At 39.2% G+C, this 27,508-nt stretch overlaps 1 protein-coding gene across 3 annotated transcripts in view; it reads right to left on the bottom strand.

The window, feature by feature from the left end:
• Positions 1-27,508, bottom strand: part of MAN2A1 (mannosidase alpha class 2A member 1) — a 201,301-nt gene that overhangs the window by 79,237 nt on the left and 94,556 nt on the right. For all 3 annotated transcript variants that reach the window (XM_007055422.4, XM_043546417.1, XM_037901532.2), the window contains exons 10-12: positions 10,465-10,650; positions 6,421-6,535; positions 2,929-2,996 (exon numbers count right to left, since the gene is read on the bottom strand). In XM_007055422.4, the coding sequence (XP_007055484.2) occupies positions 2,929-2,996; positions 6,421-6,535; positions 10,465-10,650 (369 nt within the window). The remainder of the gene's footprint in view (positions 1-2,928; positions 2,997-6,420; positions 6,536-10,464; positions 10,651-27,508) is intronic.

The following is a 27,508-nucleotide window of genomic DNA, read 5'->3' as shown; positions in this document are numbered from 1 at the left end:
ACACTGGAACTGATTTAAGAATTAATACTAAAAGGAAGTAAACAGGTATATCTTGGCTAATACACAACTGTGGCTGGAGACATGAGTAGTTCAAATATTTGAAATGTGCAAATATCAAGGAGGGAGAAATTATTTAGAATGGTATACACAGGAATAACTAGGAGTAACGTGAGGAAATTAAGTGAAGTAAAATGTAAGATGTATATAAGGAAAAATTTCCTCTGAGAACTTACCTAGTTCATGGCAAGCTGGGGTTCAAATCTACCTACATTAGCCTACTGCACACTATGTGTCGGTGTGGACCCTGCCACTGCTCACTAGAAGTTACAGAGTGCACTTTAATCTACTCCACTTTGAAATGGGAGTGGATTAAAATGTACCACGGAAGTTTTACCAAGCAGCAGAAGGGTCCACACAGAAACTTAGTGCACAGCAGGCTCGTGCAGGGTAGATTTAGCTTGTGGCAGGCTAGAGTGTAAGTGTTCGTATAGACAAGCCCTTAGTGAAATCTAATAGGCTTTTGAATAGTCTCCTAAAGGAAGTGGTGGAAACTCCATTAGTTGGCACGTTAGAAAATAACCTGGACAAAAAAAATGTACTCTTCAAGCCATCCTACATTGGCATGGAAACGAGCTGTATGATCACCTGGTTTTTTCTCCCATCTCTAACTTCTATGATCCTCTCACTGTGGAACTAGTTTGTGGGACATGTTGAAAGAAAAAAGACTGATCAAATCAACATATAGCTAGCTTTTTATACTTTGCGCATCACCATAGTAAATAAGCACCTTACAAAATCTAACAGAAAACACATTAAAGGATTTCTTCTTACTCTCCAGCCTCAATCAGCCTGGGTTTTATCAGGTGTGATTATTCTTTGGGGTTTTTTTATTTCTGGGGCAGGAAGGGGTGGTGGTTTTTGTTTGTTTCACTGTTTTGATAAAGATAGACCAGGTAATGGGCTTTTATATTTTGATATAAAGATAGTGAGAGCAAAGCCATTCAAAGGATCTTGCAGTGAGTGAACTGAAATGATAAATTACGTAAAAATATTCATAGTCCTTTTTACAGGTAGCTAGAAGATCAGTGGTTTTCAACCTTTTTTCAAGTTTGAATGGAAATTCAACCTATGGTCCGCAGACTCCTACCATAGAAGTCTTAGACTGAAAACTGACTGAACAGAATTCAACTATAAATGTTGCATGCCTCAACACAGATTTGACACAGCATGAGAAAGGGCACTAAACTGTGGGCTTCTACGGTAACGACAACACTTCCGGGTTTTGACCTGTAGGCAGAGATATTCACATACGTTTGATTGATCAGAAAAACAGAATGCCTTTTCTGCGACCTGAAACTTTATTTTCATAGTCACCTTTTTTGCAGACCTCTTAGACATAGTCTGTGGAGCCCCAGGGTCTGCTGACCACAGGTTGAAAACCACTGTACAAGACTATGGAATCTCTACAGGTCATCCCAGGAAGTATTACTGCCTTCTAAAGAAGACAGAATGGGATGTAACAACTGTCTACTCTGGGGTCCACCTTAATAATATTTTGTTGAATCAGTTGGAAGGATAAATCAGGTATCCAGAGTAGTACAGATACGATTTAGTCTTGGAAGAAAACTGGAGGAAAATAGCATCAATAAAGCCGCACTGTTTCAGCAAAGGACACCAACACAAGGAAAGGGTTGGCTTTAACAATACTGTCATATTTCTGCACTGAATAAAACTTGCATAACAAATCAGCATAAACTGTCAAGTGCTCCTCAATGAGACAGGCTACATATGTTAGCTCACAACTAAGAATGTATCAAGCTATGGAGGACCAGGGTCTTCTGCAGCTCCATAGGAACTGGACTGCAGTCAATCTTTCAAAGATTTTGATTAACCAAAGCGTTGATTAACAAGGTTTAGCTGTAGCTGTCATTTAATTAACTCATAAGTTCTGCTGGGAAAGCCAAGATATCTTACAAACTGTAATGCCGCAAGGTTCCCCTATCTGTTCTAAAATGAAAAATTAAATGTGAACACTATTTAAACTCTGCTGCAAAAACAAAAGGTTTGGTTTTGCCTTTACTGCTTGTTTATTTATGTCTTAAATCTTGTGTTAAAAAAACCCTAACAAAACCTTAGAATTACTCAACTCAGGCACACAACTGCTCTTATCCATATGTTTCTATTACTTTCATTCTCCTTCCATATTCCCTTTATTTGGCTGTTACCCCCATTTGCTGTTTCAGATTAAACTAGAGTGTAACCCATTTGGAGCATGGATGGGACTCACAACATGTGTCTGTACAGCACCCATCACAATGGGGCTCCAATCCTGATCAAGTATAATAATAAATAATAATAATAAATGTAGATTTTTTAAAAAAATAATGTTAATATGTTAGAAAGATGCAGTAAAAAAAGAAAACATTCCAGCTTTGCAGTTGAAATTTTAAGGGTATGAAACTAAGCATTTAGCTATTGTGTTTCTCCCACAATGCTAACTTAGCCACTTTGCACATACATATTATTTTCTATTCTTATTTTCCTTTTTAGATGGAAACTCAGGTACTGTTATGCTATAAATGCATGTTATATTGTATAATTACTAGGCTAGCTGTAGCTGAAATAGTAGTATGAGAGATATTTAAATCTTGGAATTTTTCTACTTGAATGCTTTATTTTGCAATCTTAGCATTCCATTCATGCTAATTTTTAGCATGAATAAAGTGGGAAACTTCCATTGTGCAATTAAAAATGGGTAATATTTTAATTTTGGAAAATTCAACATGAACTAAAATTTTACCAAAACTAATTATTTTAGAACAAAATAAATTGTACAAAAGTTAAAAACACTAAAGAAATTAAGTGATTAGCAGAAGAGACATTGCTATATGGAAACTTTCAAATACTGCGTATTAATGCATTATTTACCTTGGCTGTATACTCAGCTTTATAACTGTCTTGCGTGGCAGAGAATCTTGTGAGGACTGAACATCATCCTACAGGGGAAAAAAAACTTTGAATTTATATAGACATATATAGATCAAACTAAAAATCATACATTTCAGTTTTAGAAGAACCAACACATAAAAATGCACTATCTACATCACACCAATAGCGACTTCCAATGAAACCTAATTTACCACAATATGCAGGAAGACAGTAGTCACCACTTCACCAGATAATCATCTCCAAACCTGTACTTAACAAGAAGATTATGAACATACCTGTCTAAATAGATTTTAATAGAAAGGAAAAATGTATACTTATTCATCCAATTTGAAATCATTGTTCCCATTAAGTCATTTATTGTTATACCCAACCTTCACACTCACTGAGACCTATACACGTTTCTACAACTGTGTACTAGACAGTCTAATCACTAATATAGCTGGTGTGGTTTACAAACAATTTCAGTACATTGAAATTAACTTTCTGTTGCTGGAGGTTTACCCTCTCAAGCACTATAGTCCTACAGTTTAGTTGCAGAAGCCATAGGTTTACTCTTTGTTAGAATTCAACAAACTATTCTCTCCCTGCTCCACCACCCAAGTTTACATACAACAAAAGAAGAGGAGGGAGGATTGTGTGGGTGTCCAGATAAATTAAGGTTGGGGTTTTTTTAAATGAGCTGTTGGTTCATCAGCAGGTCAGTATATGTCAGTAACAGTGTAAGTTTATGCAGTAAGCACTTTCAAAAACAGGTTTATTTCCTAAACTCCAGAGTCTCTCTATAAAATGCTAAGACTGTTTGCCTGTCCTTGCACAAGGAGTCTTTATATAGCTACCCTCTACCATGGGTACAACTCCCCCTTATAATCAAGTCACCCTCTAACCGTCACAGCCTAAAGAAGGTAAGTTTTTGTACTACTACATAAGCAGTAACTTTTGTGTTACCGCTAGTAAGTCATTAAGGGTTGTGGCCTACAGCTCTCCATTCTGTCTAAAAATGTGAATGAATATAATAAAATAAACAAAACACACCTCTTCTAACACTGACTTGATAAGTTCACACCTATAGGTTATTTATACTGGGAGTAGCAGCCATTATACTTAAAAATAGTAAAATAGCTTTCATTAGAACTCTCTAATTTCAATTACTCAGAATATTATCAAAAGTTCACCTCTATGGCTGAAATTGTCCATGTCTGGTTTCTACCCAAAGTTATTTTCTTAAAGGTCTGAGTAAGAAATGCCTGGAAGAGATGCTCAGCTAGGATCTGTGACAACCTCTCTTTTTGCATCCCTCCACTGGCTCCCCCTTCTCTATCTCACCAAATTTAAATGTCCTCATTTTGAAAGCTCTCCGTGGCATATCCCCACCCTACCTATCATTTCTCATTTACTATCAAAATGTTGACTCCCACCTCCATAACTCACACTTGTTACATTTTCAAACAAGCACCCTTGTGCTTTTTGCCATGTTGCCCCTCATGCTTCAGAGAAGCTCCCATAAAACATCCACACAGCTACCTTATTATCCTCCTTCAAATCACTCCTTAAAACTCTGAATTTCTGTGATGTCTACAAAAGAAATTTGACAATGGTTATGCCACTGGTGTGGAGAGACTATTGCCTACCACACTGACCAATACAGTCTCATTGTTTCCTTGTACTCCTTGTGTCTCTGTATCCATCAGTTGTCCCTTGTCTGATAAGATTGTAAGGGGGGAAACCATCTTTCTGTGCTATGTTTGTACAGTGCCTAGCACAATGGGGCTCTGGTCCATGACTAGGACTCTTACGTGTTATGGTAATAACCATATTCCTATACTACATGACTACAGAAAAGTAATACTGAAAACTCAGCATGAGGCATGAGCACAGCACAACTGCCCTGAAATATAATTCAGGGGAGGAAGCAATTGCCTGAAGTAAATGTAACAATTAACTGTTTAAATCCCTGAATGCACTTCCAGATTACATTTTTTTTCTTTCCAGCCAGCAAAAAAGCTTAATACATAAGTAATGATTTTGGGAAATCTGTGTGCACAATTTGTGAATCCTGGGTTAGATAATAAACTCTGTATGTATCTTTACCAAGTTGCAAACTTCATTTCAAATGTGCAGTACTTTTTGCCTTCTCTATGGTCTGTTTGCCCCCATCTTGGACTGGAATTCCACAGATGGGTGGCAAAGGTCTAGTAAAAGAGAGTTGTTACGTGCACAACCATTGAAATATAATCGCTCTTGAGAAAAGACTGGCTTCCAACCAGGAGAGCTGGTTTATCAGGGGAGAGGTTACCTAGCTCCAACATGAGCCCAGATGATTACACTGAAATTGTAAAGCCCTGCAGCCCAAGCCCACCGAGCCCAAGTCAGTTGACAAGGGCCAGCTATGTTTGATTGCACTGTGGACATGCCCTCAGGGATCTAGAAGCAGGATTCCTCTCTCAGCAGAGTAATGAGTGCCCATGAGGGTGCTCTTGATTGGATCTGTGACGACATAGATACTGACCTAATTAATATGTGCCTTAAAAAGTTCAAGTAATTAAAAATATGTGAAAATAAAACTAAGTATATATGAATGAAAAAATATTTCAAGATGTTACTTATGCACATTGCTGATTGTAGAAACATTTTCATGTATTATATTAAATTATTTAAGTGTCATATGACCATGTAACTAGAGACTGCATTGTAACACTTATGTGCAAAGGCACAGACTTAAGATGTGTGTAACCTTAACTATGTTATTTTCGGTCTTTAAAGTGTTCAACAGGGCAATTTTAAAATATTTCTAACAATAACAAAGGATTTTGGTATGGAATAATATAGTTTGTTAAAAGAGATGGACTAAAAAAATTATAGTATTTGCTTTATTTAAATTAAATATATTCCTTTAGTGTGTTTCTCTTCTGAAAAGTGACTCTTCAGAAATGGCCTGCAGGAATTTTGAGCTCATTTTTCCTCAGTGGATTCCCTTATCAAATTCTCTCAATTTACAAATAAAAGTACGTCTGTTCTATATTCCAATTCTGCAGATTCAACCTGGGCTCAGATTCAGGATGGGCTCTTTCTTTCCCCTTCATCATCAGTAATTATGACCTACAAGTCAAGTTAGGCCTACAGTTACACTTGTGCAACCTCACTATCATCAATTTTCACAAGAAACAGGTATAGAATAATTGGATAATAGATAAATGCTGTTGATGATGCACATGGAACAGAGTCCAGTACACTCACTTTCAGCTATGTAGGTTCTGCAGGGCCAACTGCAATAAGCAGTAAAATCTATTTTTGCTGTCAACACCACCTGTAATTCTAACTACATACAGAGATCAGATCTGTTGAGTAAGAAGGGACAATCTTTACATAGTTAATTTTCAGAGTAGAAGTTGAACTTCTCCACACCATTCATAATTAGTCTTAAAAGATTATTCATATAACTTAAATACAAAAACGATAAGTAGGACAACTCACCATCTTAAGGAACGGAGTTGATGGGTTATAGATGTAGGTATCTTTGTCTTTTAGGATAAGAATATGAGCAGAGTCAATGATCACCCTCTTCAAATTCATTAATGAGTGGAAAAGCCTGTTGATAGAATTTTCAATTGTTACTAGTTTTGAGATTATATGTTTATAAAAAGCCATTATAAGACCCTTGGAAAAAAGGATATAGAAATATTATTAACTATTAAAAGTATTGCTTTAGCTGAGTCTAATTTTTTTATTCTGACCTAAATTTCCAACAATGACTAGTTATTTTGGGTGCCCAACTTGAGATACCTTGAAAGACCCTAATTTTGAGAAAATACTGAGCACTTGTCTCCTGAAAATTAGACCCTTACTTTACCCTGTCTCAATTTGGGCACCCAAAAATCATCACCATCCTTGCCACACTATCAGAAGCATACGGAAGAAGGCAAATGGCCCCAATCATCCCTACCCTGGGCTCTTGTGTCTAGCTCTTTCATATTTAGCTGCAATAAAGCTGCTTCAGCCATTATTGTACTACAGAGCATGCCTTTAGGTCAATTTCTCCATCTCCATTAAATAAATTTCAGTTTACTTAGCATGTTACTGGTCATTCTTAAAAGATGTCCAAAATATGTCCAACTTTCTTAGGTACTACTTGCCTTTTATGTAGGTGTGTCCATTCTAAGCCATCTTTCATTATATAATAAGTTAATTTTACTTTGGATAGTCTATGCAGACAACTGCACTGAAAGCTGTTTCAAATTTGCATGGGATAGAATTACTTTTCCAGGACTCTGCTCCATAGAAGATGATACTTAAGATCTTTATAAGCAGTCAGTGTGATGTTTTTGCTAATCACACTGCACTTCCATACTGCATAAAGTTTTTTAAATACAGCACTTGTGTTACGTATTCTGGGCTTCAAATCGAACACGTAATCAGCAGTATTGTGAATGACGCTACCCAGATAAGCTTTTTGTTGGTTTTCCCAGCTTCACCTTCCCTATGGGTACTCCACTGAAGGTGACTCCACAGCAGTACCGCTGATGGAGGAATGGGGCTTCAGATTCAAATCTATAACTGATGCTAATACTGTGAAGCCAAATATGGCATGGGATGATGAGCATGGATAATTGCATAATATTTTAAAAACACATGGGCAGATGCCCAAGTTTCTGCCCTGCATATTTCTGATGAAGGCTACAGAAGTGGAAACATCTCATGAAAAGAGTTTGGACTCCAGACAGGGATTGAAGACTGTGGGCATTATAGCAGTAGTTAATATAGTTCGATATCCATTTGGAGAGTCTCTGATTTGATATTGCGGATCCCTTGGATCTCTCTGCAATTGAGAGGAATAGTTTAGGATAGTGGTTTTCAACCTGTGGATTGCCGACCACTGGGAATCCACAGACTATGTCTAAGATCTTCAAAGGGGTCTAACACCTCCATTCTAAATTTTTTAGGAGTCCTCAAATGAAAAAAGATTGAAAACCACTGTTTTAGGAGATTCCTAAAGTCTTTTGTTCTATCCAAATAAAATGTCAAAGCTCTCCTGACACTGATTCTCTGTTGTCACGGTGAAGCTTTGGGAAGAAAATATAAGCCTCAATTTGCTCTATTTATGTTTTTTTGATAAAAGTAACGGCTTGTCTTTATCCGACAACTATTCAGTCATCATTTTCTAAGGCTGCCCATGCACTTTGACTCTTGAATATTTTGATGTGACTATTAATTGTTTAGCCTGGGTATTCACTTTTCAGTACCTCATGATCTTGCATTACGTTAGATGTCATAACTCCTACTGTAAGGCAGAGAGAATGCAGAATAGCACAGATACAAATATGATGCTGGAGCTGATTTTTTGTAGAATTCATTTGATCCTCTTCTCCTTTGCACTGAAGAACTTCAGAATTTATCATGCCATGATAGGATGGCTTGGGAAAAGTCTGTAGAAGCTGCAAAAAGTCTTTAATGCTGCAGACAAATCATCATCACGTATCATGCTGGAGGACTGCTTCTTTATGCTAACCATTTGAAGCAGGAAGCATGCACCCAAAGATGTCAACACTGCATTTATTATGGAGACTCAAGATACTTCCATTTTGGGGAACCATACAAAATCTTAGCTCTTTGGACAGTGTAAAGTTAATGAATTTGCCTATTTTGGTATCATAATTTCTTTTGGCACTTATTTGCTCTCTATCATCTTCCACAGTGAAGGGGAAGGCATACTTCCTACCTGCAATACAACACAAAATATTTGTATGGTCTTACTGTTCCCTCACTCTTGTCTGTCTAGTTCTAGCTTTATCTTCTTCTGGTTATCTCACTGAACTGTTGAGGTCCCCTTTGGTTTATACTCTGGAGAAAACAGTCTTTCTTGGGTTTATTCTTTGTATCAGAGCCTTCCCCATTCTTCAATCAATTACATACTGGAAGCAAAAAGAAAAGGAGTACTTGTGGCACCTTAGAGACAAAAATTTATTTGAGCATAAGCTTTCGTGAGCTACAGATCTTTCTAGCCTTGTTAGATTTTCTTTTTTAATTTGAGATTTCTACTGTTTATCTTTTCCTCATCTCACGGAATAAAGAGCTATTTTCATTTTGATTTCTTATTTTTCATTACTAGGGCAATGCCCATTTATTTTAGTCTGTCTCAAAGTAACCCCATAACTGATGGATCAAGATTATCCAAGCTTGTTGATCAGACTTTTTTGCTTTGCCTTTTTCTAGTAGATCTACATATGTGAGAAGAACATTAAGCCAAGATTTTCAAGCATAGGTACCTCAAGTTAAATTTCTAAATCTGCATTAAGGCATCTAAAGAACTGGCCTGATTTATAAGAGTTCTGAACACCCAGCAGCTCCCATTGACTTTAATGCAATTACAAGAAATGCCAGAACCTAGTTATAGCCTAAAGGAACAAGTGATATTCTAATCAGAATGCCCATAATCCCTTTGACAATCAGTGAAGAATTAATTTATAGGCATCCATAGCAAATCAAGTGATACTGATAACACCAAGAATTTGAATTTAAGTGATCTGTTAGAAGGGTGCCTCATTTTCCTTATATTATAAACAGAGATAAAAGGAAGTGTATAATTTATATAATATTGAACTCTTTCACATTCCATGCTTTGGAGAATTAATGCTAAATTGGGACAGTTCCAGCTTTCCCTACCTTCCAAATGGCACAGATACACATGGAGAGTAAATAGGAAAGTTTGGAGGATTTTTTAAATATACTCTCTGAATGTAATAGTCAGAAACAGAAGAGAGTGTTTTAAGGGCATTATTTCAAGCATTGGCTTATTTAATATAGTATTCTCTCTCTACCAATAAGCCATCCATTCAGCAAGTTCACCAGTACCTACTTTTCATATTTTCTGTACATAAACATATTCTGAATGAATCATTCATTCATATAGCTATAGGTGTGTGTGTGGTGGGGGTGTTTTAAAAGCAATATCTCTACTTTGCAACTACTTAGGAGAATATTATAAATTATTCTATCAAAATATAGAGAAAGCAATTCACTTCCAAACTGGACAAAGAATCAATCTACAAATGAGCTAATAAGTATAATAATAAGAAAATGATGTCCCAGGTTGAAGATAGGAAGTTATATAGTGGGAAAGACTAAGATAATCACATAATACCTAGTCAACATCAAGTTTCTTGATCAGTGCTTAACAGTGGCAGAGACTTAATGCAGCAGTACCTAGTTTTACTTTGAATGATAGCCCTGTGGTTAAGGCACAAGCTGCAAGCTTTATCTTCAACCTTCCTTTAAAACCCCCGTGCACATTGTAGCCTCTATGTGCCTCAATTTCTTACTCTACAAAATTGGGGAACTACTTCCCTACTTTATAAGGATATGCTGAGATAGAAGAGAATATATAAAATACGAAGTAGTAGTAGTAGTATTTTCTCAGTGGTATATATTTTGGTAGCTATATTAAAAATACAGAATATTCATAACAAAAACACAGGAGAAAATAAATGTAAATATTTAAATGTACTCATTAAATTATATTACCTAGTTCCATAATCCACAACTACCCAATCTTTAGATGTTCCTGTGATGGCATCATGGTGCTGAAAGAGTCCTAGGTTCCTCCTAGCCTCCGTCAGCAATTTATAATTTTCCACCGAAGGAAATGCATTCATCTTTTCATATTTTTTGGACTCTACTAGTGCAAAAGAATAAAGGATCTCAGCAGCTCTGGAAAATCAAAGAAAAAAATGAATGTAGCTACTTGTTTACACACAAACATGCACACACAAAGCCAAACACACACTTTAAGAGATGAACCACAGCGCTTTCACAGCTTCCCCTAAAAGTGGTCCTCTAGGTTCTTTAAACTAAAAGTTAAATTTTGTCAATTACAATATAATTCACTATTTACAAATAAAGCAATAAAAAAGTTCATTTGCACAAATTTCTAATGATCAGTGATCAAACCTTAGATGGATGCATTCAGGATACCTTCTGTCTCAGAAGAAAAATTAAACTTTCAAGAACACATAACTTGTTTAACCAACAGAATTACTCCTCTCAAAAGGTACATACTGTATATATTGCATGCAGTATTCATGAACTCTTATTTAATTTTTAAGACCTCTGTTTGGGTCTTAGTTTGGTCATTGAGAACCCAAACTAATTTTTTCCTAAATACCACAACAGTCAAAGTAAAAGATTATGACAACATATCCAAACTGTCTGAGCCCTGGTCTACACTACAGGTTAGGTCAAATTTAGCCACGTTAGGTCGATTTTATAATGAATGTGTCTACACAAACAACCCTGCTGCATTGACCTAAAGGGCTCTTAAAATCGACTTCTGTACCCCTCCCCGGCGGAGGGAAGTAAGTCCCTTCTTGCAGCTGCTCAAACAGCCCAGAGTTCCTGAAGATTCAAGCGTCATGCACCTTTCCCGGCCATCCCACGTTGATGTCAGTGAAACATCCCTTGTGATCCACCAGTGCTTGCAGCACCATTGAGAAGTACCCCTTGTACTTTATGTACTGGTTGGCAAGGTGGTCCGGTGCCTAGATAGGGATATGCGTTCCATCTATCGCCCCACCACAGTTAGGGAAACCCATTGCAACAAAGCCATCCTCTATGACCTGCACATTTCCCAGAGTCACTACCCTTGATAGCAGAAAATCAGTGATTGCATTGGCTACTTGAATCACAGCAGTCCCCACAGTAGATCTGACCACTCCAAATTGATTCCTTACTGAGCGGTAGCTGTCAGGCGTTGCAAGCTTCCACAGGGCTAACGCCACTTGCTTCTCAACTGTCAGGGCAGCTCTCATCTTGGTATTCCTGCACATCAGGGCGGGGGAAAGCAACTCACAGAGTTCCAGGAAAGTGGCCTTACGCATACGAAAGTTTCGCAGCCACTGGGAATCATCCCGTACCTGCAAGACTATGCGGTCTCACCAGTCTATGCTTGTTTGCTGGGCCCAGAATTGGCATTCCACTGTATCAACCAGCCCCACTGCCGCCATGATGTCCCAATTGTCACATCCTGTGCTTTCAGGAACGTCTGTGTCCTCCTCACAATTGTCCTCGTGCTGCCATCTCTTAGCCAGGTTCTGGACATACTGCAGTGTAATGTGCGAGGTGTTTACAATGCTCGCAACAGCAGCGGTGTGCTGAGCGGGCTCCATGCTTGCTGTCCTGTGTCATCTGCACAGGTAACCCAGGGAAAAAAGTGATTGTCTGTAGTTGCTTTCACGGAGGGAGGGAGGGGAGACTGACGGCATGTACCCAAAACCACCCGCAACAATGTTTTTGCCCATTGGGAGCTTAACGCAGAATTCCAATGGGCAGCGGAGACTGCGGGAACTGTGGGATAGCTTCCCACAGTGCACCGCTCTGTGAGTCGATGCAAGCCACGGTAGTGAGGACGCACTCTGCCGCCATAATGCGCTTAGTGGGGACATACACAATCGATTTCTAAAAATCGACTTCTATAAAATCGACCTAATTTCGTAATGGAGGCATACCGAGGAAGGGATCCACCAACTGACCACCAGTACCAGACAAGACCAAATACCTCAAGACCCTGTATCTTAGACAAAGTACAGGAGCTCACCATACTACAACTGGGTGCTCTCCTGGACCCTAAGTACAAAGTCCGTCTACACTCTGGACAGCTCAGGGGTACCTGGGGAACTTTGTAGGCACCAACCACAGAGGACATTGAGAATGACCTAGAGCGAGTGCCATCCACAGCCACAGTGTCCTCAAAGTGGAGCAGAGCAGATGCTCTCCATAGGGAGCCACAGCCACTTGGACCACACCCAGGACTCCACGAATGAGAAAAAGAAGGAAGTGGCAGCTGAAACAGCATCACCTCAGCCATGTAAAGACTTGATTCATGATTGTTATGGTTAGGGGAGACATGACATAAGGACCTCATCAGTGCCTCTGTAGAACCAATCTATATCGGCTTTAAAAATGTCACTTTGTATTGTCCCTTCAGGGCACAGGAAACACTATTCTCCACTCTCTTCCAGCATCCTGAAGGCAGGTTTCAGCAACTGCTGGGAATGAGAAATAGCTATATCTCCACTCCTCCCCATTTATGCTGTTTGTATGCTCCCTTCTGAGTGTGAACCATCTTCCCCTCCCCCCATCTCCATTCCTCTCCTTTGGCACCCAGATGGCAGGATTTGGGTAATGCTGTTTGCTGTTTCAACATTTCCTGCTGGACATGGGAACCAGCATTACCCCATCACCCTTAGTCTCCACTATCAGTCCCCTCCCTGGCATACACATGGGAATGAAGAGGGATTCCAAGGGGGGCAGGGGATTTAAATACTGTAACTGAGGTTTATTGTAAAACACACTGCTGCACACCTGGTCACCTACTCAAAAGGCTACTGACAGTCAGCACTAAGACCCAGAACCAGAGAAGAAGAAAGAGGAGGGCACTGGGACATCCTTCTGATGAAAATGCATGGTGACTGGCAGACAGTATGACCACCTCTTTGAGCTTGAAAGGGAGAAGCTGAAGCGGGAACAGCAACGGAGAGGGGATGAGTATATGGTGGTTATGTACATCCGCCATGACCCTGCCAGGAGAGATCAAGATCTCCAACACCAATGTGAGGTGAGGCAGCAGCAAATGTTTCTGTGAGTTCTGAGACTGCCACACAGAGGAAAGGATATTTAACACATCCTTTTTCCAGTATCACCATCAAAATAAATGCACTTTCAGAGGCAGCTTTCTCATGGACAAATGTAAATACAGAGCCCACCAGCGATACCTACCCCTCCAAGCTGGGAAGGAGAACTGGGAGCTGCATGGAGAATAAAAGATTGAGCCACCTGTGCTTCTAGCCTCACAACAGCTGCCTCAGCAAGCTGGGCAGGGGAGACTAGGAGATGAGCAGGGAAAAGCAATGGATCCTACTTCATCATTCAGAGCAGGATCCATGGCTTTCCACCAGAATGCAGGTAACAAACACAAGTCGAAGTGGAATATTGTAATAAGCTGCTGGGGGAAGTCCACTTCCACCCATGTGACCAGAACAGAAACATTTTACCAAAATAAACTGCAAGAGTTTGGAAGGAGTGGCTCGATACTGCAACACTAAGAACTAAGGGAAATGCCCCTAGAAAGCAAGCATCTCACTTGGGTCATTACTGCAACTGTACATACAGTTACTCAAGGATGACTTGAGAACCTTTGCAGTGTGCCCACTCTCCCTTCAGCCACACTAGATTCAGTGGAGTACCTAAAGGAAATTAACTCAGGCTAATAAGACAATGAAGACAAGCCCTATGGACACCAGAGAAGGCAAGTTAGAATTGCCTCTCCCCCTTCAGTTTCTCTCTGCTACACTGAAGTATATGTGGGGAAAAACAAGAAACAGCAGAGGTATATGTTTTACAAAACAGAAGAAAACACAAAAAAGGGAAAAAAAGAAAAGAAAAGAAATCAGCATGAGGGTAAATACTGATGAAGATGAAAGAGGGAATAGGAACGCCAAAATGGCTGGAAAGAAAGTCATAAAACATGAAAAAGGAGATAAATACATGGAGAGAAGATTAATTTCTTAAGTTTAATAGTTATTGCCACAACATACAGTAAAATACACAACGCATATTTGAGTTTCTATTTGTAACTTTTATGTTGAAATGCTCCCAACTAATATTAAGCTGTTAAAGACAAGGACGCTATAAAATCCAACTAAATTTTCAGGTTTGAGCCTCTAGGTTGGTTACAGAAAATTTATTTAATAGAAGAGCACTGGGCAACACTTTGAATGATCCAGACAAACTTTATTTAAAAAGAAAAATGATAAGTTAAGCAAACAGCCATGCAATTACTCCTTACACAAATGCTACTATTATACTCACACTCAAAGATGAAATGGTGTATCAGTGGGAAATCAGTCCACTGACAACAGTGCGAAGTACAGCCTTAAAATCCTGGAACCTAACAGTACACTTTTGATGTTAGTTGGAGCTATCCCTGAATTTAGCTAAACTACTCCTTATATACTCTGTTATACTAATAATTAACATTAAAATTGCCTTAATCATAATTGTATTTCTGCCACCTTCTTATTCACTCTTTACATTACACATTATTTAAATTAACATCTGCACCAATGTCCTTCTCACACTCTAGATAGCATTTTAATAAAACATTCACAATTTACAAAAACACATTAAAAACTTTGCTCAATCGATTATAACCAAAACATAACAACAACCCTGGGTCATGTCCTTGCTAACTCTTACTTTCTCATAACACTGTCTCCTATTTATTTTGGACTTCTCACAATAGCTGCTTCAATATCTCATACTTCTCTACCCTTAGGCTAACTTAGGCCCAAAACCTAACTTTTATTTATTTATTAACCCAAACTATTCTATGGACTACATATTAAAATATCTTATGAGCAGCCCATATTATTTTACTAACACTCCTCTCAATTTACTACAATACACACACACACACACACACTCACTCTTCTGGTAAATTGATGGGTGTTAAGTTCCTGTGTTGTGGGTTGCTCCAGAGACAGTGACCAGGGTACTTTCGTCCTTCAATCCAGCCCTGGTTTTGGGTGTTTGTTGTGTTGCAGTGGTTTGCTTTTTAGGTTTGTTTGTTTCCAGTGTTGTCCCAGGATATTAGAGACACAAGGTGGGGGAGGTAACAGAAATTGGTCCAGTAACAGATGTTACCTCACCTACATTGTATCTCTGTTTATTTTTGGTTGTGAGGAGCCTGGGGGGCAGGGGAGGGAGGGCAATGGGCATCGGAGTCAAGTGATCTAGTAAGGTTAATGAGTCCCTGTGTGACACTGAAGAAGGGATTCTTCTTCCTCCATCCTGAATTGTGAGCTCCTCTTTTCCCCATGACCACCAGCATCTTCAGTCACATTAGCTTGTCCCTAAACTCCATGTTTTCCCAACTAATGGGCCACCCCAGTTCATATATCCAGTGGGCCCTTATTCTTAAATCCACTCAAGATACTATAATAGATCCACATTCTTAGTTCACACTGCTTCTGAAGTAAGCAAGGGAACTACAGGCCAGTCAGCCTCACCTTAGTCCCTGAAAAAATCACGGAGAAGGTCCTCAAGGAATCAATTTTGAAGCATTCAGAGGAGAGGAAAGTGATCAGGAACAGTCAGCATGGATTCACCAAGGGCAAGTCATGCCTGACTAACTTAATTGCCTTCTACAACGAGATAACTGGTTCTGTGGATAAGGGGAAAGCAGTGGACGTGTTACTCCTGGACTTTAGAAAAACTTTTGATATGGTCTCCCACAGTATTCTTGCCAGCAAGTTCAAGTAGTATGGGCTGGATGAATGGACTATAAGGTGGATAGAAAGCTGGCTAGATCATCAGGCTCAACGGGTAGTGATCAATGGCTCCATGTCTAGTTGGCAGCCAGTATCAAGTGGAGCACCCCAAGGGTCAGTCCTCAGGCCGGTTTTGTTCAGTATCTTCATAAATGATCTGGAGGATGGTGTGGACGGCACCCTCAGCAAGTTTGCAGATGACACTAAACTGGGAGGAGAGGTAGATATGCTGGAGGGTAGGGATAGGATACAGAGGGACCTAGACAAATTAGAGGATTGGGCCAAAAGAAATCTGATGAGGTTCAACAAGGACAAGGGCAGAGTCCTGCACTTAGGAAGGAAGAATCCCATGCACCGCTACAGACTAGGGACCGAATGGCTAGGCAGCAGTTCTGCAGAAAAGGACCTAGGGGTTACAGTGGACGAGAAGCTGGATATGAGTCAACAGTGTGCCATTGTTGCCAATAAGGCCAATGGCATTTTGGGATGTATAAGTAGGAGCATTACCAGCAGATCAAGGGACATGATCGTTCCCTTCTATTCAGCATTGGTGAGGCCTCATTTGGAGTACTGTGTCCAGTTTTGGGCCCCACACTACAAGAAGGATGTGGAAAAATTGGAAAGAGTTCAGCGGAGGGCAACAAATATGATTGGGGGTTGGAGCACATGATTTATGAGGAGAGGCCGAAGGAATTGGCATTATTTAGTCTGCAGAAGAGAAGAATGAGGGGGGATTTGATAGCTGCTTTCAAATACCTGAAAGGGGGTTCCAAAGAGGATGGATCTAGACTGTTCTCAGTGGTACCAGATGACAGAACAAGGAGTAAGTTGCAGTGGGTCTCAACTTGCAGTGAGGGAGTTTTAGGTTGGATATTAGGAAAAACTTTTTCATTAGGAGGATGGTGGAGCACTGGAATAGATTACCTAGGGACATGGTGGAATCTCCTTCCTTGGCGGTTTTTAAGGTCAGGCTGGGATGATTTAGTTGGGGATTGGTTCTGCTTTGTGCCAGGGGTTGAACTAGATGACCTCCGAGGTCCCTTCCAACCCTGCTATTCTATGATTCTATCACATTAGGTGAATTAATTTATCACTTAGAGCAGTTTAAGGCTTTTGTTTTCCACTCCAAAAAATAGGTGACTGATGTGCGTTTCAGAAGGGTGTATCTGTAATACTGCAATCTCTTCAAACCATGATTTCCTTTTAAACCTCAACCCTGTTCTAAATTTTAAAGTGGATCAAATCCCTAAGGATAAATGAACTGAATGTATGAAAAACTACATTATTTCTGAGAAATTTAAACTTCAGGAAAGCAATTTTCTTGTCTCTAACTTAATCTCAGTCTAGGAAAGCTAGCAGAAAGTCTCTTTACAGAATCAATACACCACACATCCCCTACCATCAACGAAAACTCTAGTAGTGAGAAAAATATCCGATACAAGGGATCTTAAAAATAAAGAAAATGAATGTCATAGAAAGACAAATCATATCTAACCAAAATAAAATTCTTCTTGCTTTATGTATTTCACCAGAGAACTATAAATAATCAATCCATAATTTACCCTGAAGCACTTTTTTAAAATTAGCTAAAAGTAGGACCTGAGAAATCCCAAAAGTCGTTGAACATTGGGGCAACTTTAAACTGAGCCGCTTTTGTTACTTATGCTTGCAACTTTTGGTCCCTCATTGATATCACCTGTCTCAATACAGTAATTTTTGGCATGAAGTTATAGCATGGAAAGAAGACCATAGTGCACCTTGCTAATCTCATTTGACAGGTCTGATTTAACTAACGCTGTGCAACTGCTCTAATGATCTGTGACAACTAAGAACTCTGTCCTACAGGTCTTGAAATAGAAATATTTTGCATAGTAAATTCAGCAGCTTTTTGAAAAATGAAAATAATTAGTTGTAAAATTTAAAAAAATTAAGTAGACAGCCTGAACAATGAAATTCATTTTAATTTCAAAATTGTGCAAGTCAAAAAATGAAAAATGAATGTAAAATTCTCTCAAAGCTCCTCATTTGACTTCTGAAATTTTCTAATGGGTATTGGACAAATTCAAATTTACTCTGCTATTCAAATAAGTACCACACTATTTTGGTTCTTTGTTTTTAAAGCTTAAACTAATTTAACAATATTGCAAATTTTTGTTATAAGTTTTAGCCTGTGCAAGTTGTTTACTTACAATAAGCCAGAGTATTGTAGCTACCTTCGTCTTGTTTTACAGCCTCTAGTAACACAAAACTACTCCTCTGATTATTTTTCAGTTAAATTTAAAGCTCCTGAGTACAGCAGAGCTAAACCTTGTAAATAAAGTGCTTGGTGTTGAACTTGCCATTGGTGTGCATGAGGACAGTTTGCAGAAAAAATCCAGGGTGAAGGAACCCTGGACTGAATTGAGATACAGGTTATTTAAAATCACTATTTCCCTTCTCTCACTTTCTTTCCTCAACAAAGTTTTGGCAGCATGGCAAAATAATAAACACAAATATTTTAAAGCCAGACTAATCCTGCTGCCTTGCCACCACTGTACTCGAATGCCTTGGAACTACAGGAAGGAGGAAGTGGGAGTAGCTGGGCTTCTCCCTACTCTGAGACAGTACATGGCCCGTAACACACTGCCCTCCCTAGACTCAGCACCTAGACCCAACAATTCATCCTCCCTTTGGGGATAACAGCTTTCTGCTGCCAGAAAACATTGTTAGTCCTATAGCTCAAGTGGTAATGGTCTGTGCTACAATAATATACATTCACAGTTCAAATGATGGACAGTTTTGAGGTACGCATAACATAATTTGCCTTTACCTTTTTCTTTTTAAAAAACTAGGAAGTTGCATACAGAAAAATTTATGTTAAAAATACTATTTAGGCTGCAACTCAAGCTCTCAAAAGTTAGGAAATGCCAGATTACAGTTGTTCACTCAACCTTAACATGGCCCATTGTGCATATGCATTATAATATATAGTCTTTAACTCTATAATCACATTCCCCCCCCCCACACACACAAATCCCGATTTATTCATTGCACAGGGTGGGCATACAAGGGGCAAGATTAAGGTCACACGACCAAACAAATCACAGCACTGCTCTATACTTTCAATGGAGAGATGTGCTCTCTTAAATAATGGAGGCTCACCAGCACTTCTCCTTCCTAACTGCACTCTATGGCTCTGCATGGAAGGGACTACAATCTATCAGTCTCCCTTTCTCTCATTCCCACCCCTTGCTACACTCTCCACTGTAGTGCTGGCAAAACAGAAGCACCAGACAACTACCACAAAGGACTGTCTGTTTAAAGAATTAAACAAATGGCTTTAACAGGCAATACTTGTGTATTCTATGAGTCCCCCATTACCAACAGCACAAGGTTCCCGGGCACATGCAAATGAGTGACAGATGTCCCTGCCTCTCAGTCTATAACCCTTGATATCATTAAGCCATTGTTGCAAGGTTGACTTATCCCTATATCTTAAAAATGTTTCTGAAAAGCAATTTACATATATATGAAATTGTGCTTTGGAATGCACCAGGCTACACTAAATAGCAAGCACTTTTATTATAAACTCAGACAGGGTGGATCAAATCAATCAGGGTGGATAAATCCCTGAATCAGGGTGGATAAAAATCAATGATTTTTTTAAAAAAATCAAAAAAAATCAGATTTTTTATTTAAATTGGATTTTTTGATAAAATGCTTTTTGAGGAAAAAACCGATCTAAAGATAGTTTTAATTAAGATACATTATAGCTCAAAGATATCTCATCATGGAATAGGGATTATAAATTCTAATTCTATAGTATGAGACAATACATTCATATAATGTTTAAAAAAAGTTTTGTAAATGAGTTCCAATAGTTCGTGGATTAGGGACCCAATCTTATGGGGTTCCAGGGGCTTCTGTATAGATTATTTAGGTTAATCTTTCTATCTACCAATGGGACTCAGTGCTCAGTCTAGAAGACGGCAGCAGCTGCTCTGAAAAAAGTGGGAAGAACCAAGCTAATTCTCCCACAAGACTTGTGATGGAACTCAGAGTAGTGGACTGTTTTGAGCACCATATCAACAACTGGCTTCATCTGATGACAGTTTGTGAACAAAATTGTGAAAAAATAAATGGCACTGTCACAGCCAAAGTTCTCAACATTGGGTTTAAGAGAAATGTTGAACACATGCTGAGTACCCTGAAGCCTATTTCTGTAGCCTTGAACAAAATACAGGGAAATAGGTGTTTTATTGCTGACGCTGTTGAAATTTGGAAGGAACTGAGTGAGGTCTTACAAAGAGAAATATGCAATGACAGAGTTAAATTACAAGCATTAAAAAACAAATGGGACAAGCACTATCTCCAGCTCATTTTCTTGCAAATATTCTCAATACTCGGTAGCAGGGTCAAACCTTAACTGAAGAAGAACAGGAGTTGGTTATGACATGGACATCCAGCAATCATCCCTCATTAATGCTAACTGTAATAAACTTCAGAGTTGAAGGTGAACCATTCAAGAAATGTATGTTTGCTGATGTTTTAAAGAAAGTCATACCAGAGAACTGGTGGAAGTCACTTAAGCACTTGGATTCAGAGACTTGTTGAAGTGATAATCTCACTTAACAGCAGTAGCTTCTTCTGCCGCTGTAGAAAATATTTTTTTCCTTTGGACTAATTCATTACCAATTGAAAAATTGTTTGGAACCTGAAAAAGCAGGAAAGGTTGTTTTTCTTTTCCAGATTATGAACAAACAGGAAAATGAAGATGAAGACGACCGAGTTAGCTGCAGAAGCCAATATTTTAAGTTTCTCATGTTGACCTGGCTGACAGTCAATTTAATTTTTTTTTAATATTTCATTTAACTATTTTAGTTCAAAACAATTTTAACAAAAACAAATCTGATTTTAAAAAACTTGAATGTTTAACTAAATTCAAAAATGCATATGCTTGTTTGTTAAAATATTATATGTTTGCTGTTGAAGAAAAAAATCCAGACTACATAACATTGTTGTTTTAGCTAAAAAAACAATTTAAATGTCTGTCTGGTGATGTTCTCCTCCTAATACAGCATGGCAAGAAAATCCTCACAATATTAATGATTAAACTTTTGAATTGGAGATATTTATGAAGTCATTGGGAGGTGAATTATCTGCTTCCATTACCTTTGGTAAATGAAATAATCAAACAATCATTCATTTTCTGATATAGCTGTAAAACTAATCTGAAAAGTTTTCAAAATAAATCACTTTAAAAATGTATAGTGTGTGCCTTCTAAAAATGAAACCCACATCTATCTGAGTTGTGAAGAATATGTATTAAGGTTATAACAACCAACAAGAATGCTCTTCTATGTCAAAATCTATGATTAAATCGAGTCTTCCTGACTAGTGATTTAAATCAATTTGATTTAAATCATGAATCCACCCTGCCCTGAATCCCATCTAAAATATTCTTTCCATGCTGCAAAGTAGTTATCTCAGAAGTTTTTCATAAGCCTTATCTATTTTGCAGCTGCCAACACTCTATGTTCCTTTCAAAAATAAAAAAAGGCCAGCCATAGAACAAATTGTCACAACACCAGAAACATACAGGGTTTATTACAACTGTTTAATTTATTTAGATTTGTAAATACACAGGTCATAACCATAAAGCTAAGGGCAGCCTAGAATTCCTCCTTACCTGTAAGGGGTTAAGAAGCTCAAATAACGTGGTTGGCACCTGACCAAAAGAACCAACAGGGAAAGAAGATACTTTCAAATCTTGGAGTGGGGGGAGGCTTTGTTTTGTATGTTCTCTTGAGAAGCAGAGAAGCATGGGGTCAGAAAACCCCTCCTCCTATAAACTATCCTAAAAGTCTCTCATATTACAAAAATTGTAAGTAAAAGCCAGGCAAGGCGTGTTAGATTATCTTTTGTTCTGCTTGTGAATTTTTCCTTTCCTGTTTTTTGTAACTTTGAAACTAAGCCTAGAGGAAGTTCTCCTGTGTTTTTTAATCTGTTACCCTGTAAAGTTATTTTCCATCCTGATTTTACAGAGGTGATTTTTACTTTTTTTAAAAATAAAATCCTTCTTTTAAGAACCTGACTGATTTCTCTATTATCCTAAGACCCAGGGGTTTGGGTCTGTGATCACTTTGTAACCAAGTTGTTAGGATAGTGTTCTCAAGCCTCTCCAGGAAAGGGGGTGTAAGGGCTTGGGGTGATATTTTGGGGGAATAGGAACTCCAAGTGGTCCTTTCCCTGATTCTTTGTTAAATCACTTTGTGGTGGCAGCGTACCCTTCAAGGGCAAAGAATTTGTGCCTTGGGGAAGTTTTAGCCTAAGCTGGAAAAAATAAACTTAGGGGGTCTTTCATGTGGGTCCCCACATCTGTACCCTAGAGTTCAGAGTGGGGAGGGAACCCTGACAACACACAAAAGAAATCTATTCCAGGTTCTGATGGCAAAGGTGTACTAATTCAAAATTAAACCAAACAGGAAAGACTAAGCCAGCAACTACTACTCACCCCAAAACCATAGGAGAATTAAACCAAGTGTTAAAATCAACTCAACCAACATCCCCTTTGCTTCAGAACAGCAGCCCTTGTTGCGATCCTTTATCCCCAAAAGCCTGTGTAAATGAAAGATGGAACTTTCAGCACACTCTGAAGGTGAACAGTTTCAGACTATTTTGGACCAAGTGGTAGAACACTACATGTTCCAAAATGAAGGGCCCTCTTGCACTCAGTGAAGGTGCTTAAACTAGAACAACCTGGACGTAAGGAGGTGGCCTCTTGGTGAATTTACTGCAGACAGTCCCCTCTCATATCCAGATGGTTCCATCTTAAGCATCTCTATCACCATAACCACTGTTGAGGAAGAAAGATAGTCTCTCAAGGAGACAGATCTCATGTAATTTACATACAGCTTTATTGGTCAAAACCAATACCTTAAACCTCTGCCCCGAAACAATAAGCAGTCAATGTCAAACCCTGATCATTTGCGGCATGTACTCTCAATGAGATACATCACATAATATGCAGACGGCCACATTCTATGAAGAATTCTGTTTGGGGGTTTTTATTTAAGATGTAGCTTGATGTACAGTACATCAGTACTGTACAATGTACAGTACATTGCAGTAATCTAACGTGACAGATATGGATGGCAGCAACAGCTCCTCATCCAAAAGAAAAAGTTTTAATCTCTTTGCCGGACAGATGGAAAAAGGCCTTCCTAGAAACTGCTACTATGTGATTGTGGCACCTTAGAAACTAAAAGAAAAGGAGTACTTGTGGCACCTTAGAGACTAACAAATTTATTTGAGCATGAGCTTTTGTCAGCTACAGCTCACTTCATCGGATGCATGCAGTGGAAAATGCAGTGGGGAGATTTATATACAGAGAGAACATGAAACAATAGGTGTTACCATACACACTATAACAAGAATGATCAGGTAAGGTGAGCTATTATGCATCATCAAGGATCTACAACCTATCCTGAAGGACGACCCACCACTCTCACAGATCTTTGGAGACAGGCCAGTGCTTGCTTACAGACAGCCCCCCAACCTGAACCAAATACTCACCAGCAACCACACACCACACAACAAAAACACTAACCCAGGTACCTATCCTTGCAACAAAGCCCGTTGCCAACTGTGTCCACGTATCTATTCAGGGGACACAGTCATAGGACCTAATTACATCAGCCACACTATCAGAGGCTTGTTCACCTGCACATCTACCAATGTGATATATGCCATCATGTGCCAGCAATGCCCCTCTGCCATGTACATTGGTCAAACTCGACAGTCTCTACGTAAAAGAATAAATGGACACAAATCAGACGTCAAAAATTATAACATTCAAAAACCAGTCGGAGAACACTTCAATCTCTTTGGTCACTCGATTAGAGACCTAAAAGTGGCAATTCTTCAACAAAAAAACTTCAAAAACAAACAGACTCCAACGAGAGACTGCTAAATTGGAATTAATTTGCAATACAATTAACTTAGGCTTGAATAAAGACGGGGAGTGGATGTGTCATTACTAAAAAAGTAAAACTATTTCCCCATGTTTATTCCCCCCCACACACAGACACACACACACTGTTCCTCAGACGTTCTTGTCAACTGCTGGAAATGGCCCACCTTGATTATCACTACAAAAGGCTCCCCCCGCCTCCCCTCCGGCTCTCCTGCTGGTAATAGCTCACCTTACCTGATCATTCTTGTTACAGTGTGTACGGTAACGCCCATTGTTTCATGTACTCTGTGTATATAAATCTCCCCACTGTATTTTCCACTGAATGCATCCAATGAAGTGAGCTGTAGCTCACGAAAGCTTATGCTCAAATAAATTTGTTAGTCTCTAAGGTGCCACAAGTACTCCTTTTCTTTTTGCGGATACAGACTAACACGGCTGCTGCTCTAAAACTTAGAGACTAAAAAATTTATTAGAGCATAAGCTTTCGTGGGTTACAGCCCACTTCATCGGATGCATAGAATGGTACATATAGTAAGATATATAGATAGACAGATAGATGGATCTAGCTATCTACACACACACACACACAGAGAGAGAGAGAAGTTGGAAGTTACCATAAATTGTGAGAGGCTAATTAGTTAAGATGAGCTATTATCAGCAGGAGAAAAAAAACTTTTTAACGATAATCAAGATTGCTCATTTAGATGTCTAAATGGGCCATCTTGATTATCACTACAAAAGTTTTTTTCTCCTGCTGATAATAGCTCATCTTAACTAATTAGCCTCTCACAGTTTGTATGGCAACTTCCAACTTAACTGTATATGTGTATATATCTTATTATACGTTCCATTCTATGCATCCGATGAAGTGGGCTGTAGCCCAAGAAAGCTTATGCTCTAATAAATTTGTTAGTCTGTAAGGTGCCACAAGTACTCCTGTTCTTTTTACGGATACAGACTAACACGGCTGCTACTCTGAAACCTGTTACTATGTGATGGTTTTATTGGTTCTTATATAACACAATCACATAGTAACAGGTTTCAGAGTAGCAGCCGTGTTAGTCTGTATCCGTAAAAAGAACAGGAGTACTTGTGGCACCTTAGAGACTAACCAGTTTATTTGAGCATGAGCTTTCGTGAGCTACAGCTCACTTCATCGGATGCATAGCATATCGTGGAAACTGCAGAAGACATTATATACACACAGAGACCATGAAACAAAACTTCCTCCCACCCCACTCTCCTGCTGGTAACAGCTTATCTAAAGTGATCATCAAGTAGGGCCATTTCCAGCACAAATCTAGGTTCTCTCACCCTTCCCCCCCACACACACAAACTCACTCTCCTGCTGGTAATAGCCAATCCCTCTTTGAAACCTCTCTTTATAATGCGCATGATAATCAAGGTGGGTCATTTCCAGCACTAATCCAGGTTTTCTCACCCCCCCCCACACACACCCCCCTCCAAAAACCACACACACAAACTCACTCTCCTGCTGGCAATAGCTCATCCACACTGACCACTCTCCTTACAATGTGCACAGCAATCAAGGTGGGCCATTTCCAGCATAAATCCAAGTTTAACCAGAACGTCTTGGGGGGGGGGGGGTTGTAGGAAAAAACAAGGGGAGATAGGCTACCTTGCATAATGACTTAGCCACTCCCAGTCTCTATTCAAGCCCAAATTAATAGTATCCAATTTGCAAATGAATTCCAATTCAGCAGTTTCTCGCTGGAGTCTGGATTTGAAGTTTTTTTGCTTTAAGATAGCGACCCTCATGTCCGTGATTGCGTGACCAGAGAGATTGAAGTGTTCTCCGACTGGTTTATGAATGTTATAATTCTTAACATCTGATTTGTGTCCATTTATTCTTTTACGTAGAGACTGTCCAGTTTGACCAATGTACATGCTATTACCAGCAGGAGAGTGAGTTTGTATGTGTGGGGGGGGGGGAGGGGGGGGAAGGGTGAGAAAACCTGGATTTGTGCTGGAAATGGCCCTACTTGATGATCACTTTAGATAAGCTGTTACCAGCAGGAGAGTGGGGTGGGAGGAAGTTTTGTTTCATGGTCTCTGTGTGTATATAATGTCTTCTGCAGTTTCCACGATATGCTATGCATCCGATGAAGTGAGCTGTAGCTCACGAAAGCTCATGCTCAAATAAACTGGTTAGTCTCTAAGGTGCCACAAGTACCCCTTTTCTTTTTAGTCCTGGCTGAATATCTTCTGGCTGCGTCCCAACAACATTCTAGCATTCCTTTAATCTAACCTGGATTGATCTTCAGACAGCTTGCCCTTATCCATGCCACAGTCTCAGAGACCTTGAGAAAGGTTTTCAACAGCACATACAGGGTCAGATGAGACAGAGAGCTGCACGTCATTGTAACGTTTTGGGATTTCACCCAGACCAGGAAGGGGGTTGCGTCACTGCCTGCCCTGTGACCCTGGGTGCTTCTGTGCAGTGCAGAGCCCTAACAGCAGCAACTTGCTTACAACACAGTATCCTCTCCCTGGGTTCCACCAGCCTGGTTACTCCTTACTGGGTAACACCAACAGCCCTTCCAGTCTGTAGTCTCCCCAAAATCATCTCCCCTGCTGCGTCCAGTCCTTTTGAGTCGATATTCACAGAAGTTATCAAGTTAACTGCCCCCAAAGAGACAGAGCACACACCAGTTTGTTAATTTAGCTAAGGACTTCACTCTTCAGTTTAATACACAACACTGAGATGATTTTGTAATACAACAAAAATAAGTTTATTAACTAAGAACAGATATTTACGTGACACTAAGAAAACAGAATGCACAGATATAGTTACAAGTAAAACAAAACAAAACATGCTTTCTAGTGACAAACAATTTCAGCAAGTTAGAACCTTTGTCTAAGCAGGTTTCTCACTTATAGTTGGATCCAGCTACTCTTAGTTTTCAAGCCAAGAGGATCCACTTTTCATTAGCTGAAAAGGCTCTGCTCTCCCTTTGTCCCCTAGCTGATAGCGATGACTGATATCAGTTTTTAACCTTACAGTGAGTTAAAAGTCCAAACACAACTCAGTAGCTCAGAAAGATTAGTAGTATGTATATCAGAATTGAGCTCCAAATGTTCACTTTAAAGGTCAGGACTAATTATTAATGCAATCTTACACTCAAATTTTGAAGGCATGTTTTTTTAATTCTAAATTCAAATAGACATTATGTCACCTATGCAGTGGACAAAAAGTTGTATATCTCGTGAACCTCTGCTTTTTAATAAATATTTTCTACACTAATTCCTACTACATTACTAACAAATG

This window comes from Chelonia mydas, chromosome 5 (assembly GCF_015237465.2).
Source record: "Chelonia mydas isolate rCheMyd1 chromosome 5, rCheMyd1.pri.v2, whole genome shotgun sequence".
Taxonomy (NCBI): Eukaryota; Metazoa; Chordata; order Testudines; family Cheloniidae; genus Chelonia; species Chelonia mydas.
This window is presented reverse-complemented; position numbering and strand designations above follow the sequence as displayed.